General features: G+C 47.6%; 2 protein-coding genes across 2 annotated transcripts in view; both read right to left on the minus strand.

The window, feature by feature from the left end:
• Nucleotides 1–14,939, minus strand: part of LOC117385453 (WD repeat-containing protein 87-like) — a 40,747-nt gene extending 25,808 nt beyond the window's left edge. The window contains exons 1-7 of the mRNA XM_055228599.1: nucleotides 14,882–14,939; nucleotides 14,772–14,834; nucleotides 6,785–6,840; nucleotides 3,494–3,526; nucleotides 3,202–3,372; nucleotides 1,265–1,354; nucleotides 130–180 (exon numbers count right to left, since the gene is read on the minus strand). Coding sequence (XP_055084574.1) covers nucleotides 130–180; nucleotides 1,265–1,354; nucleotides 3,202–3,372; nucleotides 3,494–3,526; nucleotides 6,785–6,840; nucleotides 14,772–14,834; nucleotides 14,882–14,939 — 522 coding nt within the window. The remainder of the gene's footprint in view (nucleotides 1–129; nucleotides 181–1,264; nucleotides 1,355–3,201; nucleotides 3,373–3,493; nucleotides 3,527–6,784; nucleotides 6,841–14,771; nucleotides 14,835–14,881) is intronic.
• Nucleotides 14,940–15,675: 736 nt separating this feature from the next.
• Nucleotides 15,676–20,036, minus strand: part of LOC117385350 (WD repeat-containing protein 87) — a 31,467-nt gene continuing 27,106 nt past the window's right edge. Inside the window, exons 30-32 of the mRNA XM_033982650.2 lie at nucleotides 19,543–19,582; nucleotides 18,909–18,960; nucleotides 15,676–18,213 (exon numbers count right to left, since the gene is read on the minus strand). Of these exons, the coding sequence (XP_033838541.2) occupies nucleotides 17,241–18,213; nucleotides 18,909–18,960; nucleotides 19,543–19,582 (1,065 nt within the window). The 3' untranslated portion in view covers nucleotides 15,676–17,240. The remainder of the gene's footprint in view (nucleotides 18,214–18,908; nucleotides 18,961–19,542; nucleotides 19,583–20,036) is intronic.

The following is a 20,036-nucleotide window of genomic DNA, read 5'->3' on the forward strand; positions in this document are numbered from 1 at the left end:
CGACAGGCCTCACAAAACAACAGGCCTCACACACTCAGACACTTTACTGCTGAAGCCACAGCCGCCCTGGGGCAGGTCAGTGCTCACAGTGACGGGATGTAAATGTTACATAAGAGAATACAGACGTACCTCGTGTTTGGGAGGGTCTGCTCTGAGGGTCGGCTCTGTCACACTGGAGCTCTAACACAAACACAACACAAACATGAGACAAACACGACACAAATACGACACAAACACGACACAAACATGAGACAAATACGACACAAACACAACACAAACATGAGACAAACACGACACAAATACGACACAAACACGACACAAACATGAGACAAATACGACACAAACACAACACAAACATGAGACAAATACGACACAAACACGACACAAACATGAGACAAATACGACACAAACATGAGACAAATACGACACAAACATGAGACAAATACGACACAAACACGACACAAACATGAGACAAATACGACACAAACATGAGACAAATACGACACAAACACGACACAAACACGACACAAACATGAGACAAATACGACACAAACACGACACAAACACGACACAAACATGAGACAAATACGACACAAACATGAGACAAACAGACAAATACGACACAAACATGAGACAAATACGACACAAACACGACACAAACATGAGACAAATACGACACAAACACGACACAAACATGAGACAAACAGACAAATACGACACAAACACGACACAAACATGAGACAAATACGACACAAACATGAGACAAACATGAGACAAATACGACACAAACACGACACAAACATGAGACAAACAGACAAATACGACACAAACACGACACAAACATGAGACAAATACGACACAAACACGACACAAACATGAGACAAACAGACAAATACGACACAAACACGACACAAACATGAGACAAATACGACACAAACATGAGACAAATACGACACAAACACGACACAAACATGAGACAAATACGACACAAACACGACACAAACATGAGACAAACACGTGACACATTTAAACACATTCAAATAGACTTTGGGTAAGATTTGACTTTTGTTGCACAAAACAGAAGATACTGTATTTTTATTTATACAAATACCGATAAAATTTTCTTATGCAAATTCAAAAGGAATTTGTCATTTTTATATCACTACTTTTACTACTTTACTTTTTAAAACTGAATATAGAAAAGAAACAATAACACAAATAGTGAGTTTATCACTTGAGTGGGCGTGGTCTGCTCTCTGCTCACCTGAGTGGGCGTGGTCTGCTCTCTGCTCACCTGAGTGGGCGTGGTCTGCTCTCTGCGGCGCTCACTCAACTGTCTGGGAGATTTCAGCTCCTTCAAAATAAAATAACAAAAGAAACATGACACCTTTGTTTGACTGTGAAACTTTCCCTCACTGTGCGACAATAGACCCCAGATAAGGCACTGTGCCCGTTCACAGCGACGCCCAAACACTGTGCAAAAGTGTGAATCTGACATAATATTACTGATATTTACAGTGGGGCAAAAATGTATTTATTCATCCTCCAACTGTGCATGTTCTGCCACTTAAAAAGATGAGAGAGGCCTGTAATTTTCATCATAGTTTCACTTCAAATATGAGACAGAATGAAAGAATCCAGGAAATTACACTGTAGGATTTTTAGTGAATTAATTGGTAAATTCCTCGGTAAAATAAATATTTGGTCACCTACAAACAAACAAGATTTGTGTCTCTCACAGACCTGTACCTTCTTCTTTCAGAGGCTCCTCTGTCCTCCACTCGTTCTCTGTATTAATGGCCCCTGTTTGAACTCGTCCTCAGTATAAAAGACACATGTCCACAACCTCAAACAGTCAGACTCAAACTCCACTATGGACAAGACCAAAGAGCAAAGGAACCACAAACAAAACTGTAGACACCAGGCCCCGAACACTCAATCTGCAACAGGTAAGAGCTGGAGTCAACAAATCAACTGTGGAGCAAGTATTAGAAAATGGAACAAGACCAAGACCAAGACCTGGGGCTCCACCAAGATCTGACCCCATGGGGTCAAAATGACACAAGAACCACACGGGGCGACCGAGTGAATGACCTGCAGAGAACTGGGACCAAAGTAACAAAGGGACCATCAGTAACACACTACACCACCAGGGACTCAAATCCTGCAGTGCCAGACGTGTCCCCTGATTAAGACAGGACATGTCCAGGCCCGTCTGAAGTTTGACAGAAGCATTTGGATGATCCAGAAGAGGATTGGGAGAATGTCACAGGGTCAGATCAAACCAAAAGACAACTTTTTGGTGAAAACTGAACTTGTCGTGTTTGGAGAAAGAATGCAGAGTTACATCCAAAGAACATCAGACCTACTGTGAATCATGAGGGTGGAAACATCATGCTTTGGGGCTGTTTTTCTGCAAAGGGACCAGGATCCGTGTACAGAAAAGAATGAACGGGGCCATGTATCATGAGATTTTGAGTGAAAACCTCCTTCCATCAGTGAGGACACTGAAGATGAAACGTGGCTGGGTCTTTCAGCGTGACAATGATCCCAAACACACCGCTCGGGAAATGAAGGAGTGGCTTCATAAGAAGCATTTCAAGGTCCTGGAGTGGCCCAGTCTCCAGATCTCAACCCCACAGAAAGTCTTTGGAGGGAGTTGAAAGTCCGTGTTGTCCAGCGACAGCCCCAAAACATCACTGCTCTAGAGGAGATCTGCAGGAGGAATGGACCAAACTACAGCAACTGGTACTACACTTTACAACCTGAGGCGGACTAAACTTCTGCTCTCTTCATCGGCTCAAACTCAGAGATGACACGCTCCTTCTGTCGCCACATCTGTCCCGGGGCAGATATGAGCCTTCATTTCCTACTGATTTATTTTTTTATTTCTAAACATAAACATATAAATAACTGCATAAACACACAGGAGAAACAGTCCGCTCGTACCTGTGTGAGACATTAGAAACAGAAGAACACGTATGTGAGACATTAGAAACAGAAGAACACGTATGTGAGACATTAGAAACAGAAGAACACGTATGTGAGACATTAGAAACAGAAGAACACGTATGTGAGACATTAGAAACAGAAGAACACGTATGTGAGACATTAGAAACAGAAGAACACGTATGTGAGACATTAGAAACAGAAGTCTCAGGGAGTCCACGTACAGCAAAAGATCATCAGGACTGGACTTACTGAGTCTGAGGGCCGCGGGGGGACCATCGGGGTCCTTCTCTCCCACTGGACTTGGGTCTGGACCTGCGTCTGGACTTGGGTCTGGACCTGCGTCTGGACTTGGGTCTGGACCTGCGTCTTTCTCTGGACCGGGGTGGGTTTCTCGAGTAAATTAGACTCCACTGTATTTATCTGGGAAAAAGCACATTTCAGATTGTTTGTGTAACATTATTCCACTGTGGCGTGAGGCGGTCACCTGACCAGGAGGAGGCTTTGATAAAACATGATGTAAGCTGTGGTGGGAGGAGCTTACCTGACCAGGAGGAGGCCGTGGAGGAGGTTTAGGCTGTGAAAAGCAAAATGAACCATAGATTTAATAAACATCTGCTTCACATTCAAAGGTCACAACATGATGTCATCATCTCAGAGAAACTCCTCCTCTGCGTCATCTGCTCCTCTGACCCTCTCCTCTGCTCCTCTGACCCTCTCCAATGCTCCTCTGACCCTCTCCTCTGCTCCTCTGACCCTCTCCTCCGCTCCTCTGACCCTCTCCTCTGCTCCTCTGACCCTCTCCTCTGACCCTTTCCTCTGCTCCTCTGACCCTCTCCTCTGACCCTCTCCTCTGCTCCTCTGACCCTTTCCTCTGCTCCTCTGACCCTCTCCTCTGACCCTCTCCTCTGACCCTTTCCTCTGCTCCTCTGACCCTCTCCTCTGCTCCTCTGACCCTCTCCTCTGACCCTTTCCTCTGCTCCTCTGACCCTCTCCTCTGCTCCTCTGACCCTCTCCTCTTCCTCCTCTGACCCTCTCCTCTGCTCCTCTGACTCTCTCCTCTGACCCTTTCCTCTGCTCCTCTGACCATCTCCTCTGCTCCTCTGCCCCTTTCCTCTGCTCCTCTGACCCTCTCCTCTGCCCCTCTCCTCTGCCCCTTTCCTCTGCTCCTTTCCTCTGCTCCTCTGACCCTCTCCTCTGCTCCTCTGCCCCTTTCCTCTGCTCCTCTCCTCTGACCCTCTCCTCTGCTCCTCTGACCCTCTCCTCTGCTCCTCTGACCATCTCCTCTGCTCCTCTGACCCTCTCCTCTGCTCCTCTGACCCTCTCCTCTGCTCCTCTGACCCTCTCCTCTGCTCCTCTGACCCTCTCCTCTGACCCTCTCCTCTCCCTCCTCTGACCCTCTCCTCTCCCTCCTCTGACCCTCTCCTCTGCTCCTCTGACCCTCTCCTCTGACCCTTTCCTCTGCTCCTCTGACCCTTTCCTCTGCTCCTCTGACCCTTTCTTCTGCTCCTCTGACCCTCTCCTCTGCTCCTCTGACCCTCTCCTCTGCTCCTCTGACCCTCTCCTCTGCTCCTCTGACCCTTTCCTCTGCTCCTCTGACCCTTTCCTCTGCTCCTCTGACCTTCTCCTCTGCTCCTCTGACTCTTTCCTCTGCTCCTCTGACCCTCTCCTCTGCTCCTCTGACCTTTTCCTCTGCTCCTCTGACCCTCTCCTCTGCTCCTCTGACCCTCTCCTCTGCTCCTCTGACCCTCTCCTCTGCTCCTCTGACCCTCTCCTCTGACCCTCTCCTCTGCTCCTCTGACCCTCTCCTCTGACCCTCTCCTCTGCTCCTCTGACCATCTCCTCTGCTCCTCTGCCCCTCTCCTCTGCCCCTCTCCTCTGCCCCTCTCCTCTGACCCTTTCCTCTGCTCCTCTGACCCTCTCCTCTGACCCTCTCCTCCGCTCCTCTGACCCTCTCCTCTGCTCCTCTGCCCCTTTCCTCTGCTCCTCTGACCCTCTCCTCTGCTCCTCTGACCCTCTCCTCTGACCCTTTCCTCTGCTCCTCTGACCCTCTCCTCTGACCCTCTCCTCTGCTCCTCTGACCCTTTCCTCTGACCCTTTCCTCTGCTCCTCTGACCCTCTCCTCTGACCCTCTCCTCTGACCCTCTCCTCTGACCCTCTCCTCTGCTCCTCTGACCCTCTCCTCTGCTCCTCTGACCCTCTCCTCTGACCCTTTCCTCTGCTCCTCTGACCCTCTCCTCTGCTCCTCTGACCCTCTCCTCTTCCTCCTCTGACCCTCTCCTCTGCTCCTCTGACTCTCTCCTCTGACCCTTTCCTCTGCTCCTCTGACCATCTCCTCTGCTCCTCTGCCCCTTTCCTCTGCTCCTCTGACCCTCTCCTCTGCTCCTCTGACCCTCTCCTCTGCTCCTCTGCCCCTTTCCTCTGCTCCTCTGCCCCTTTCCTCTGCTCCTCTGCCCCTCTGCTCCTCTGCCCCTCTCCTCTGCCCCTCTCCTCTGCTCCTCTCCTCTGACCCTCTCCTCTGCTCCTCTGACCCTCTCCTCTGCTCCTCTGACCATCTCCTCTGCTCCTCTGACCCTTTCCTCTGCTCCTCTGACCCTCTCCTCTGCTCCTCTGCCCCTCTCCTCTGCTCCTCTGACCCTCTCCTCTGCCCCTCTCCTCTGCTCCTCTCCTCTGACCCTCTCCTCTGCTCCTCTGACCCTCTCCTCTGCTCCTCTGACCATCTCCTCTGCTCCTCTGACCCTTTCCTCTGCTCCTCTGACCCTCTCCTCTGCTCCTCTGACCCTTTCCTCTGCTCCTCTGACCCTCTCCTCTGCTCCTCTGACCCTTTCCTCTGCTCCTCTGACCCTTTCTTCTGCTCCTCTGACCCTCTCCTCTGCTCCTCTGACCCTCTCCTCTGCTCCTCTGACCCTTTCCTCTGCTCCTCTGACCCTCTCCTCTGCTCCTCTGACCTTCTCCTCTGCTCCTCTGACCCTCTCCTCTGCTCCTCTGACTCTTTCCTCTGCTCCTCTGACCCTCTCCTCTGCTCCTCTGACCCTTTCCTCTGCTCCTCTGACCCTCTCCTCTGCTCCTCTGACCCTCTCCTCTGACCCTCTCCTCTGCTCCTCTGACCATCTCCTCTGCTCCTCTGCCCCTCTCCTCTGCCCCTCTCCTCTGACCCTCTCCTCTGACCCTTTCCTCTGCTCCTCTGACCCTCTCCTCTGACCCTCTCCTCCGCTCCTCTGACCCTCTCCTCCGCTCCTCTGACCCTCTCCTCTGCTCCTCTGACCCTCTCCTCTGCTCCTCTGACCCTCTCCTCTGCTCCTCTGACCCTCTCCTCTGCTCCTCTGCCCCTCTCCTCTGCCCCTCTCCTCTGACCCTTTCCTCTGCTCCTCTGACCCTCTCCTCTGACCCTCTCCTCCGCTCCTCTGACCCTCTCCTCTGCTCCTCTGCCCCTCTCCTCTGCTCCTCTGACCCTCTCCTCTGCTCCTCTGACCCTCTCCTCTGCTCCTCTGCCCCTCTCCTCTGACCCTTTCCTCTGCTCCTCTGACCCTCTCCTCTGACCCTCTCCTCTGCTCCTCTGACCCTCTGCTCTGCTCCTCTGACCCTCTCCTCTGCTCCTCTGCCCCTCTCCTCTGCTCCTCTGACCCTCTCCTCTGCTCCTCTGACCCTCTCCTCTGCTCCTCTGCCCCTCTCCTCTGACCCTTTCCTCTGCTCCTCTGACCCTCTCCTCTGACCCTCTCCTCTGCTCCTCTGACCCTCTGCTCTGCTCCTCTGACCCTCTCCTCTGCTCCTCTGCCCCTCTCCTCTGACCCTCTCCTCTGCATACCTTTAATAAATGTGATTTTAAAGTTCTCACAGGTTTGGGTTTCTTCTTGACGTCTGGTTTCATCACACAGGCCTCCATCTCTGCTCCTGGAACAGACGTAAAAACAAAACATGAAAACTCATGAAAGCTGCAGAATCCGACGAGTATCAACGATTAAGAAAATAAAACTGGAGAAGGAAGTGTGGACGGCACAGTGGGCGTGTCACAGTGGGCGTGTCACAGTGGGCGTGTCACAGTGGGCGTGTCACAGTGGGCGTGACACAGTGGGCGTGTCACAGTGGGCGTGACACAGTGGGCGTGTCACAGTGGGCGTGTCACAGTGGGTGTGGCACAGTGGGCGTGGCACAGTGGGCGTGGCACAGTGGGCATGCAACGGTGGAGGTTAAACGGGGACAGATTGACAAAATGGCGTCTTGAAAATAGTGGATTAAAGATTAAACTCAAACATGAATCAGTCCAAATAAAACTTCAGAGGCTCAACGAGAAGAAACGACTGAAACAGGAGAAACATCTGAACACAACAGTTTAAAGAACAGGTCCAGTTAAAAAAATACACACAAATATGACACCGATCTGGACATAAACCAGACACACACCTGAAGTATTTGAATTTGAAACACCGGTGTTTTACACAGGTGTAAAACACCAGTGTAAACTTTAAAGTGGTGGGGGGTTTGAGCCCGAATGATCCTGGGAGCTCTGTTGCTTCATGCCCCTGGTAGGGTCACCCATGGCAAACAGGTCCGGGGGGACGGGTCAGACTACAAGCGGTTCAGCCTGGAGCCAGGCCTGGGGTCGGTGCTCTACAACGAGCACCAGGGGGTCGGGCCTTTCCCCACGGGGCCCCGCCGGGCTCAGCCCGAAGGAGCGACGTGGGGCCGTCCTCACGTGGACCCACCACCTACAGGAGGATCTGTAAGGGGTTGGTGCAGAGATCTGAGCAGCAGTCGAAGGCAGGGGCCGCGACAACCGGATCTCTAGACATGAAGACTGGGTCTGGGGACATGGAATGTCACCTCACTGGGGAAAGGAGCCCGAGCTCGTGCAGGAGGTTGAGCGTTACCAACTAGATATAGTCGGCCTCACCTCCACGCACAGCTTGGGCTCTGGAACCCAACTCCTTGAGAGAGGCTGGACTCTCTGGCGTTGCCCGCGGGGAGCGGCGGCGAGCTGGTGTGGGCTATTGCCCCACAGCTCAGTCACCTCATGTTGGAGTTCACCCTGGTCAATGAGAGGGTCGCGTCCCTGCGCCTTCGGGTCGGGGACAGGTCTCACTGTTGTGTCGGCCTACGGGCCGAACAGGTGGTGGACACTGGAAGTAAGGGATGCCATCAGGCTGGAGAAGGAGTCCTATCGAGCCTTGTTGGTTCGTGGAACTCCTGAGGCAGCTGACGAGTTCAAAGCAAGTCACAGCTCATGTGGTCTCAGAGGCAAAAACTTGGGGTTGGGAGGGGTTTCACCTCGACTGGGGATGTTGTCGGGCAGTGGAAGGAATACTTGAGGATCTCCTCAATCCTGCCGCCACATCTTCTGAGGAGGAAGCAGAGACTGGGGACCCGAAGGCGGACTCGTCCATCACCCTGGCTGAAGTCAATGAGGTGATTAAAGCTCCTCGGTGGACGAGATCCGTCCTGAGTACCTCAAGTCTCTGGATGTTGTGGGTCTTGGCTGACACGTCTCTTCAACATCGTGTGGCGGTCGGGGGCAGTACCTCTGGAACCTCACCCTGAAGGTTGGAACACATCCTCCAGCCCCCCTTCAGAGGGACCACCACCCCGGTCTGCCAGTCCAGAGATTTGAGGTACTTGGAACGAACAAACACTTTATATTTTAACAGGAAAATCAGAGTATTTTGGAGGTGAGTATAACTCTAGTGTAGAATATTACTGTAACTGTTTTAAACCAGTGTTTCTCAAACTGTGGTACACGAGCTCCTTCAGGCAGGACATGGACGGGTCTTCAGTTTGTGAGTTTGAATCATTTTCTGTCCTCATTTAGATAATTTCTGTTTAGAGCCAAAGTGGAAATGATGTAGTCCACATTTAGACCTGGTTTAGACCTAGTTCAGTCCTGGTTTAGTCCTGGTTTAGACCTGGTTCAGTCCTGGTTTAGTCCTGGTTTAGACCTGGTTCAGTCCTGGTTTAGACCTGGTTTAGACCTGGTTCAGTCCTGGTTTAGACCTGGTTCAGTCTTGGTTTAGACCTGGTTTAGACCTGGTTCAGTCCTGGTTTAGACCTGGTTTAGACCTGGTTTAGTCCTGGTTTAGACCTGGTGATACTTACATCTCATCTTTGGTGGTATTTGTTGTGTTCTATACATCATTCCTCACCCGGCTCTCCTCCTCCTCGCCTGGCCGATTTTTCTTGTTTTGTCTGATTTTTTCCTGTTGTTTTGTTTTTGTGTGTTGTTTGTTTTTGTGTGTTGTTGTGTTTTTGTGTGTTGTTTTGTTTTTGTGTGTTGTTTGTTTTTGTGTGTTGTTGTGTTTTTGTGTGTTGTGTGTTTTTGTGTGTTGTGTTTTTGTGTGTTGTTTGTTTTTGTGTGTTGTTTGTTTTTGTGTGTTGTTGTGTTTTTGTGTGTTGTGTGTTTTTGTGTGTTGTTGTGTTTTTGTGTGTTGTTTGTTTTTGTGTGTTGTGTGTTTTTGTGTGTTGTTGTGTTTTTGTGTGTTGTTTGTTTTTGTGTGTTGTTTTGTTTTTGTGTGTTGTTGTGTTTTTGTGTGTTGTTTGTTTTTGTGTGTTGTGTGTTTTTGTGTGTTGTTTTGTTTTTGTGTGTTGTTGTGTTTTTGTGTGTTGTGTGTTTTTGTGTGTTGTTTTGTTTTTGTGTGTTGTTTTGTTTTTGTGTGTTGTTTTGTTTTTGTGTGTTGTTGTGTTTTTGTGTGTTTGTTTTTGTGTGTTGTGTGTTTTTGTGTGTTGTTTGTTTTTGTGTGTTGTGTGTTTTTGTGTGTTGTTTTGTTTTTGTGTGTTGTTGTGTTTTTGTGTGTTTGGTTGATCCCCGGGTCACCAGGCCTTTCTGTGTGGAGTTTTTCATGTTTCTCCTCGTGTCTGGATGGGTTTCCTCCGGGTACTCCGGTTTCCCCCATCAACCAAAACATGAACGCCCTTCAGACGACTGTGGTTGTGATTTTGGGCGTTACAAAAATAAAATGAATTGGATTGAATCATTAATCCAAAATAATCTCATAAAACAGTCACAGTATTTTGTCTCAAACTTAATAAATGAGGAAGATAGACTCAAAAACTGAAGTGTCCTGGAGATAAACAACATTAGAAAATCCAGCAGAACTCACTAAACTTCATTAATGTTTGAGTCATGTCCCTGACACGTCCAGGTGTGTTTCATGTGTGTTTCAGGTGTGTTTCAGGTTTGTTTCATGTGTGTTTCAGGTGTGTTTCAGGTGTGTTTTATGTTTGTTTCAGGTGTGTTTCAGGTGTGTTTTAGGTATGTTTCAGGTGTGTTTCAGGTGTGTTTCAGGTATGTTTCAGGTGTGGTTCAGGTTTGTTTCATGTGTGTTTCAGGTGTGTTTCATGTGTGTTTCAGGTGTGTTTCATGTGTGTTTCAGGTGTGTTTCAGGTATGTTTCAGGTGTGGTTCAGGTTTGTTTCATGTGTGTTTCAGGTGTGTTTCATGTGTGTTTCAGGTGTGTTTCAGGTGTGTTTCATGTGTGTTTCAGGTGTGTTTCACTGGTTGTTTTGTGATTGGCTAAAACAGTGGACGCTCGTCACTCGTGTTACAAACAAAATAAATAAATAAATAAATAAATACAGTCTGTTGTAAATGAATAAATGTATAAAAACTGTCTGACATTCTCTTCACATCCAAATAAAATATATAAATATGATACTTTTGTTTTGTTTTAATATTAAGTTCATAATTACTGCTGAGTTATTTTACTGTTTCAAACAGCAGGTTTCAGTTTAGTCTCGACTGTGGATCCGTTTTTTTCACTTTTATGTTTTTTGCAGAAGTGAAACAAACCTCAGCTTTTCATGAAACAGAGTCAGACATGAGTCTGTCTCAACAGTTTGATCAGACTCTAGAGTCTGTGTGTAACGTCTGTGTGTAAAGTTTAACGTCAGTATTTTTGGTCTAATATTTTTCTCTAGATTTAAATTAAATCTAATGAGTCGACTTTTTCCTCTGACATCGTCACTTTAAATGTATAATTTTTATATCGTCATAAACTCGTGTTTAAATCAAATACTTTAAATCAAACTTTTCAAATGTTCATTTAGTTTAAATTAAATATAGAGTCCATCTTGGCTGTGGAAGTAAAACAAAATCTTATATATAATAAAATATTAAATATTATATATAAATAAAATAAGAGATCCGGGTAGCAGTCGAAGGCGGGGACCTCGACAACCGGATCTCCGGACATGGAGACTAGCTCTGGGGACATGGAATGTCACCTCGCTGGGGGGGAAGGAGCCTGAGCTTGTGCGGGAGGTTGAGCGTTACCGGCTAGATATAGTCGGCCTCACCTCCACGCACAGCTCGGGCTCTGGAACCCAACTTCTTGAGAGGGGTTGGACTCTCCATTTCTCTGGCGTTGCCCGCGGGGAGCGGCGGCGAGCTGGTGTGGGCTTGCTCATTGCCCCACAGCTCAGCCGCTGCGTGTTGGGGTTCACCCCGGTGAACGAGAGGGTCGCGTCCCTGCGCCTTCGGGTCGGGGACAGGTCTCTCACTGTTGTGTCGGCCTACGGGCCAAACAGCAGTGCAGAGTACCTGGCCTTCTTGGAGTCCCTGGGAGGGGTACTAGACAGTGCACCAACCGGGGACTCCGTTGTTCTCCTGGGGGACTTCAACGCCCATGTGGGTAACGACAGTGACACCTGGAGGGGCGTGATTGGGAGGAACGGCCTCCCCGATCTGAACCCGAGCGGTGTTTTGTTATTGGACTTCTGTGCTAGTCACAGCTTGTCCATAACAAACACCATGTTCGAGCACAAGGGTGTCCATCGGTGCACGTGGCACCAGGACACTCTAGGTCGGAGGTCGATGATCGACTTTGTTGTCGTGTCATCTGACCTCCGACCGCGACACTCGGGTGAAGAGAGGGGCTGAGCTGTCAACTGATCACCACCTGGTGGTGAGTTGGATCCGCTGGCGGAGGAGGAAGCCGGACAGACCTGGCAGGCCCAAGCGTATTGTGAGGGTCTGCTGGGAACGTCTGGCGGAGCCCTCTGTCAGGGGGGTCTTCAACTCCCACCTCCGGGAGAGCTTCTCCCTGATCCCGGGGGAGGTTGGAGACATGGACTCCGAGTGGGCCATGTTCTCCACCTCTATTGTTGATGCGGCTGCTCGTAGCTGTGGTCGTAAGGTCTGTGGTGCTTGTCGCGGCGGAAATCCCCGAACCCGGTGGTGGACACCGGAAGTAAGGGATGCCGTCAAGCTGAAGAAGGAGTCCTATCGAGCCTTGTTGGCTCGTGGGACTCCTGAGGCAGCTGATGAGTACCGGCGGGCCAAGCGTGCCGCGGCTCGGGCAGTCGCAGAGGCAAAAACTCGGGGTTGGGAGGAGTTTGGGGAGGCCATGGAGGAGGACTATCGGACGGCCTCAAAGAGATTCTGGCAAACCGTCCGACGCCTCAGGAGGGGAAAGCAGTGCTTCACCAACACTGTTTACAGTGCGGGTGGAGAGCTGCTGACCTCGACTGGGGATGTTGTCGGGCGGTGGAAGGAATACTTTGAGGGTCTCCTCAATCCCACTGTCACGTCTTCCGAGGAGGAAGCAGAAACTGGGGACCCAGGGGCGGACTCGTCCATCACCCTGGCTGAAGTCACTGAGGTGGTTGGCAAGCTCCTCGGTGGCAAGGCTCCGGGGGTGGATGAGATCCGTCCTGAGTACCTCAAGTCTCTGGATGTTGTGGGACTGTCTTGGCTGACACGTCTCTGCAACATCGCGTGGCGGTCGGGGACAGTACCTGTGGAATGGCAGACCGGGGTGGTGGTCCCTCTGTATAAGAAGGGGGACCGGAGGGTGTGTTCCAATTACAGGGGAATCACACTCCTCAGCCTTCCCGGTAAGGTCTATTCCAGGGACTGGAGAGGAGAATCCGACCGATAGTCGAACCTCGGATTCAGGAGGAGCAGTGTGGTTTTTGCCCTGGTCGTGGAACACTGGACCAGCTCTATACTCTCCATCGGGTCCTCGAGGGCTCATGGGAGTATGCCCAACCAGTCCACATGTGTTTTGTGGATCTGGAGAAGGCATTCGACCGTGTCCCTCGTGGTGTCCTTTGGGGGGTGCTCTGGGAGTATGGGGTCCGGGGCTCTTTGCTAAGGGCTGTCCGGTCCCTGTATGACCGGAGCAGGAGCTGTGTTCGCATTGCCGGCAGTAAGTCAGACCTGTTCCCGGTGCATGTTGGACTCCACCAGGGCTGCCCTTTGTCACCGGTTCTGTTCATTATATTTATGGACAGAATTTCTAGGCGCAGCCAGGGGCCAGAGGGGGCCTGGTTTGGGAACCACAGGATTTCATCTCTGCTGTTTGCAGATGATGTTGTCCTGATGGCTTCTTCGAGCCAGGACCTGCAGCAGGCACTGGGGCGGTTTGCAGCCGAGTGTGAAGCGGCTGGGATGAGAATCAGCTCCTCCAAATCCGAGGCCATGGTTCTCGACCGGAAAAAGGTGGTTTGCTCTCTCCGGGTGGAGAGTCTCTGCCCCAAGTGGAGGAGTTCAAGTATCTCGGGGTCTTGTTCACGAGTGAGGGAAGGATGGAGCGTGAGATTGACAGGCGGATCGGTGCAGCGTCTGCAGTGATGCGGTCGCTGTATCGGTCCGTTGTGGTAAAGAAGGAGCTGAGCCGGAAGGCGAAGCTCTCGATTTACCGGTCAATCTACGTTCCTACCCTCACCTATGGTCATGAGCTCTGGGTAATGACCGAAAAGACAAGATCACGGATACAAGCGGCTGAAATGGGCTTCCTCCGCAGAGTGGCCGGGCGCACCCTTAGGGATAGGGTGAGGAGCTCGGTCACACGGGAGGAGCTCGGAGTAGAGCCGCTGCTCCTACACGTTGAGAGGAACCAGCTGAGGCTCGGGCATCTGCTCAGGATGCCTCCTGGACGCCTCCCTAGGGAGGTGTTCTGGGCATGTCCCATCGGGAGGAGGCCCCGGGGAAGACCCAGGACACGCTGGAGGGACTATGTCTCTCTGGCCTGGGAACGCCTTGGGGTCCCACCGGAGGAGCTGGAGGACGTGTCCGGGGTGAGGGAAGTCTGGGAGTCCCTGCTTAGACTGCTGCCCCCGCGACCCGGCCCCGGATAAGCGGAAGAAAATGGATGGATGGATGGATTAAATATTTATGAATAATTCATATTAATGTTAAATATAATAAAGTTTTTCTCACAGCTCCATCACAGACTAAACCAAACCTGGCGACAGACGCAGGGTTTTGATTTGTTTTGTTTTGATTTGTTTTATTTTATTTGTAAAAATGCTGCAGAGGCTCAGAGTTTTTTTAGAGGGAGAAGTTTTTCTCTCGTCTGTGACTAAAGTTTGATTTTTTCATCTTGTTTTGCTGCTGTGATTCAGATTCAGATAATCGTCTCTGTCACGACTCCACTGTCACGTGTGTTTTTTATTTCACAAACGAATGTTCGTCTGCTTTTAAATAAAAAACATTTATAAAAATAAAAAGAGCGTCCCAGATCAATAAAGTGACACATGTTTATGTAACAAATAAACAGTGAGAAGTGTAGAATCTGTACAGCACAACAACAACAACACAGCACACAACACACACGCACAGCACAACACACACAGCACAACACACACACACACACCGCACAACACACACAGCACACACACACGCACAACACACACACACCGCACAACACACAGTGGGAACATTTCCGACGCCCCTAAACGCAGCATCAGCCTCAAACTGAACAAAGAAAAACGTCTCACGCGCAGCAAAAGAGTTTTTATGTAAAACTGAGATTTAAATATCCATAAAAACAAAAGTCTCCAGCTAAACTCTGTCACAAAAACACGAAAAACGACCAGAAAAGTGAGACTCACCTGAATCAACACGAGCCTCAGGCTGGAACCGCTGTGACTGACGCTCACACAGAGGGGCGTGGCCTCAACACAGAGGGGCGTGGTCTCAGCCACAGGGGGCGTGGTCTCACATGGGGGCGTGGCCTCACCACAGAGGGGCGTGGTCTGTGGTTTCTCGTGGTTAAACATGTCTGGACCAGGTGAGACATTTTTATCATAGTTAAATTTAAAAACATGATAAAGGGGCGGAGCTTCGAGCAGGACAAACGACAAAGAACAAATAAAATGAAGTGAAAGATCTGAATGTGACTTTTAGAATAGAACCTGTGGTACTTTTATAAATCAGCAAAAGACAAAGTTTAAATCTGTCAACTTTTAAAATCTGATAAAGTTTAGTTTGTGGAAAAGAAAAAGTTTGAAAAGAAAAGCACAAAAATAAAGGAAGTTAAAAACAGAACCATCACAATTATACATTTAATTTAAATATAATTATGTTACTGTTATATGCACCTGTTTATAATAACACAAACACACACACATACACAAACACACACACACACAGTGCTGTTCTGTTCATAGTTCTGTCTCTGTGTGACTCTCCTCTCCACAGATCTGACCTGTCACTCCGCCCTCTGACCTGCTCGTCTCCATAGATACATTTGATGTAATACTGTGGAACATTAACATCTCCATGGAGACTGGACTCTACAGAAAAGATCCATAATGCACCTTTAAATACAAATGTTCATGTTTCAGCTGAAGCTCTGACCTTCAACGAGGAAAAGAAACGACGAGTCTTATCACGAAAGTCAACATCTGAAAGTATGTTTGTACAACTGCCCTTAACACACAACACACAACTATTACACACAACACACAACCATTACACACAACACACAACCATTACACACAACACACAACATTTACAGGTATTTTTTATTCTGGTTTAATGAGTTTCACATTTACATTAATCAAAGTCTCACAGAATCAGATGTGTGTGTGTGTGTGTGTGTGTGTGTGTGTGTGTGTGTGTGTGTGTGTGTGGTGTGTAGGGGTGTGTGTGTGGTGTGTGGGGTGTGTGTAGATGTGTGTGTGTGACTACAGTAAATATAAGTTGTATTTGTAGAAGAATAAATATTAAAGTTCTATAAAGAAAATTCAGATAAATAAAAACAGAAAAGAAACATCCAGTGAAACTTTCACATCAAAATGATCCAAACATCAAATATTTTACTGTTTAGCCCTGAATCCAAGAACACGCCTGTATCCATGGAGACGCTCTCGCTTTGCCAGGAATGTTCCACAGTGTGGCATTAAACCAGACAAAGTTACAGGTCAGATCTGTGGAGAGGCCAAAACAAAACAAAAAAACAAGTGACTGAATAAATGCTAAGATACTGGGTAAGTTAAATGCCACACTGTGGAACATTCCAGACAAAGCCATAACATCTGCATGGAGACAAGCAGGTACCAGAAAAGTCAGAAAAGTTACATGTTACATCTTTAAGGCATCGATATAAAGGCACTACATGGTTTAGTATTTATCCTACAGTAAAAACATTAAAATAAAAACATTAGATCAGTGAAAACACGTTTCAGTGGCACAAACACAAAGTGTTTTCTCATTTTAGCAGCAACGACCGACAGAAGACGTTTTTAAAGTGACAAATGATCCTCGACGATGGAACGAGATACTGAAGCATAGCCTCAATATTCAGTTTACGATACCGCGGCGATAATGATGAGTACAGACGTGCAAGCGCCGCGTTAAACAGGAAGTGATCATCGGCACTTCCTGCTCATCGCTCTACGTGATCCTGGGGTTTTATTTCACTATTGTGTCTGTAAATCAACATATGGACAAGCGATCGCTCTCTGCTAAACCAGCGGTGTGGGCGGGAAGGGGCGTGACCTTCGACAGCCTGGCTCCTGATTGGCTCTTTGGTTGTTATGAGACTCAAATATGGCACTGGGCTCAGATTGACCCTGGAGCTGCTCAAACCTCGATGAGCTTCACCTGGAGCCGAACCTGGAGTCAAACTCACTGAATCCACTTCTTTACTCAGAGAATGATCTAGAACTGTATCAGAACAAGTTTAAGACGGATTCAGGTTTGTTTCTGTCAATGTGACTTTTTTAGTATCGATTCCTGTGAAAAATGAGGATTTAGTTTTGTTACTAGTTTTAGTATCGATTAGTGTGTGATTTTTAATGTTTGTAAAGTTGATATTGTCCAGATTGAGGTGGTTCTGAAACTGTGTGAGTTTTGATTGATGTGGCTCCAAGTATTTGCTGAATGTCTCTCCACTCTCTTCATCCCCCGTCAAGCTTATTTCTCTCATTAAAATCTATTGGCCAAAAGGTAGAATACGAAATAGCAAAATCCTAAAATCCTAAAATCCTACTATAGCTCTCTCCTGTCTGTCCTCTATCCTGTCTCTCCCCTCCTGTCTCACTCCTCTCTTCTCTTCTTTCCTCTCTTCTCTCGTGTTAGACCCACTCTCTGTTCTCATAATCTTTCTTCATTTGTTTCTTGATTCGGTCGATCTCGTCTTCCTCCTCTTCGTCGTCGTACAGGTGTTTCATTCTCTCCTCTTCCTCTCGTTTCTGCTCCTCCTCTCCTCTTCTCTCCTCTTCCTCGTTCGTCGGCGTCGTCGTTGATTGGAGCTCTTCTCTGATCGTGTTTAACTCGACTAAACCGTCGTGCAGCTGCTGAGCGACTTCTCGAATTTTAGCCGCAAACTCAGATTTCGCTCCTTTTTTCAGTTCTTTCGAGTCTTTAGCCACAAAGTAGATGTCCATCCCGACGAACAGTCCGGTGAGCACTCCTGTGGCCATGCTAGCAATCTGCACCGCTCTAGCGGCTGTGCTGCCGGCTACGTTAGCGATCTGCACCACTCGCATGATTTCGTTAGCGTTGATCAGTATAGCTTTTCCCGCCATAGCGCCGTCTTCATAAAACCTGCTGTTCAGAACAGGAAAGTCCTGGTTATACGCTTGTTTTTTCATCTTGATGAGGTCGAAGCGGCGCAGCTGCTCGATTCCCTGTTTGATGAACATTAGCGCTTTGTTCAAATCCAACATTTTCTCCTGATAATCTTCCACGATCTTTTCCACTTTCTTCCGATCCATCGAATTGTTAACTTGATTCGAGATTCCGGCGCCGGCCGACGTCAAACCGCCCGCCGTAGCTACTCCTAAACCGACCGCGGTCACGATAAGAGAGGTTCCCATGGTAACAGGCGCTAGCGCTAACCCGGCGATGGTTAGCACGCCGCCAGTAGCGCTGGTGGATCCGCCAGTGATTTGTGCGATTTTGGTTTTCTTGTTGAATTTGTCGAGTCCGTCTGCGATGGCGTTTAAGTCGATGACGTGCTGCCACAGACTCTCCGCTCGCTCCGAAAACAGTTTGTTGAAAACACGGATTCCCTTTTGGATCTTTTCCGCCGTCACCGCGAACGCCCTGAAGGAAACACAAACATTTATTACATCATTTAAAATCTATGTTTCCTCCTCACAGACCTGGAGTTGTGTTTTGTTTCATTCTCACATATTTAACACACAAACCCTGAGCTCTTCTCTCAAACAGACAACACTCTGTTCCACCTTGTGATGTCATCATGTGGTGATACAGGAAGTGCTCCACTGTGTTTTTAAACTTCACTTCACTAGAATCATCTGAATCATTTCAGTCCTGGAGTTGTCTCTTATCTCGACTAAACTAAAGGTAAAAGGAGCTGTTCACTTGAAAACTCCCACTTGATGACATCACAAGGTGGAACAGAGCGTTTTGATCTTTGTAGATGTGACAGACGAATAATAAAGTGTCAAACATGTGAATGAAACAAAACACGACTCCAGGTCTGTTTTTGAGGAGTAACAGTTTTAACATGGATTAAAGCTACAACTGTCAGTTTTGTGTCACACAGGAGCTTTAAGCAGCTCGGAGCTTGACCTGAGCTGTACTTGTGTGTGACTTGAGTTGTGTGTGACTTGAGTTGTATGTGACTTGAGTTGTGTGTGACTTGAGTTGTGTGTGACTTGAGTTGTATGTGACTTCAGTTGTGTGTGACTTGAGTTGTGTGTGACTTGAGTTGTGTGACTTGAGATGTGTGTGACTTGAGTTGTATGTGACTTGAGTTGTGTGACTTGACTTACTTTGCCTCCTCTTTTGGCGTCATGTCGTCGGGTTGAGGAGTGTCTTCCCAATCTGTAATTTACAGAGACAAAACTTAATATTTGTTTTTAATTTCACCCATTTTATTTTGAAAAATGTGAGACTATATTCATCCATTTTATTTTGAAATGTTGTGTTATGTAAAGGCCTGTGTGGCTCATAGTTTAAATGAAACAGGAACTGGGATTAAATCACCTTCAGAATAAATTCACTTTTGTTTTTCATTCTCAAAACAAAAAGTGATTAAATTTTTCCAACATGAACATGTCTCTGCTGTTTCTTCAAAAACATTATCCACATTTAAACATTATGAACTTTATTATATAGATTTAGATTTGTTTTGGGGTTTGGTTCATTGATGTTGTGTCTCAGATTTTTGATTATTTTTGTTCATTTTTTTATTTAATGAAAAAAAAAAAAAAAAAAAAAATATATATATATATATATATATATATATATATATATATATATATATATATATATATATATATATGTAAAATAAAAATCATAAAAATATTAATATCATTATTTCTTTCAAAAACAGTATCTGCAAATATGATAAATAAAATACAAGATTAATATACAAGAGTATTTATGGAATAAGTCTGGACTTACTCTCCACAGTGTTCCACCACTCCATGAGATGATCTGCATCCTGAGCACAAACAGAAAACAACGAGAAGAAAACAAAACAACAAATGATAAATAATCATCATAAAATAAACATTAAAGGAGAAAAGTGCAAATAAAACTCAGTCACAGCAACAAAACAAAACTGAGTCTGAATTTAAACACGTCACAGTACAGGACTAAACCAGGACTAAACCAGGACTAAACCAGGACTAAACCAGGACTAAACCAGGACTAAACCAGGACTAAACCAGGACTAAACCAGGACTGAACCATGTGGCTCATGTGGCTCATGTGGCTCATGTGGGAGATGTTCTTTGGTGCTGGTCCAGAGCTGCTTTAAAGTCTCTGAGCCACAAGAGCCACAGACCTGAGCCACAGGACACATGTGTGAAGTACTTCCTGGTTCTAGTCCTGACCCGAGCAGCAGTGTTCTGGATGTTCTGGATGTTCTGGATGTTCTGTTCTGTGTTAAGTCT

This window comes from Periophthalmus magnuspinnatus, chromosome 17, assembly GCF_009829125.3.
Source record: "Periophthalmus magnuspinnatus isolate fPerMag1 chromosome 17, fPerMag1.2.pri, whole genome shotgun sequence".
In the NCBI taxonomy this organism is placed as follows: Eukaryota; Metazoa; Chordata; class Actinopteri; order Gobiiformes; family Gobiidae; genus Periophthalmus; species Periophthalmus magnuspinnatus.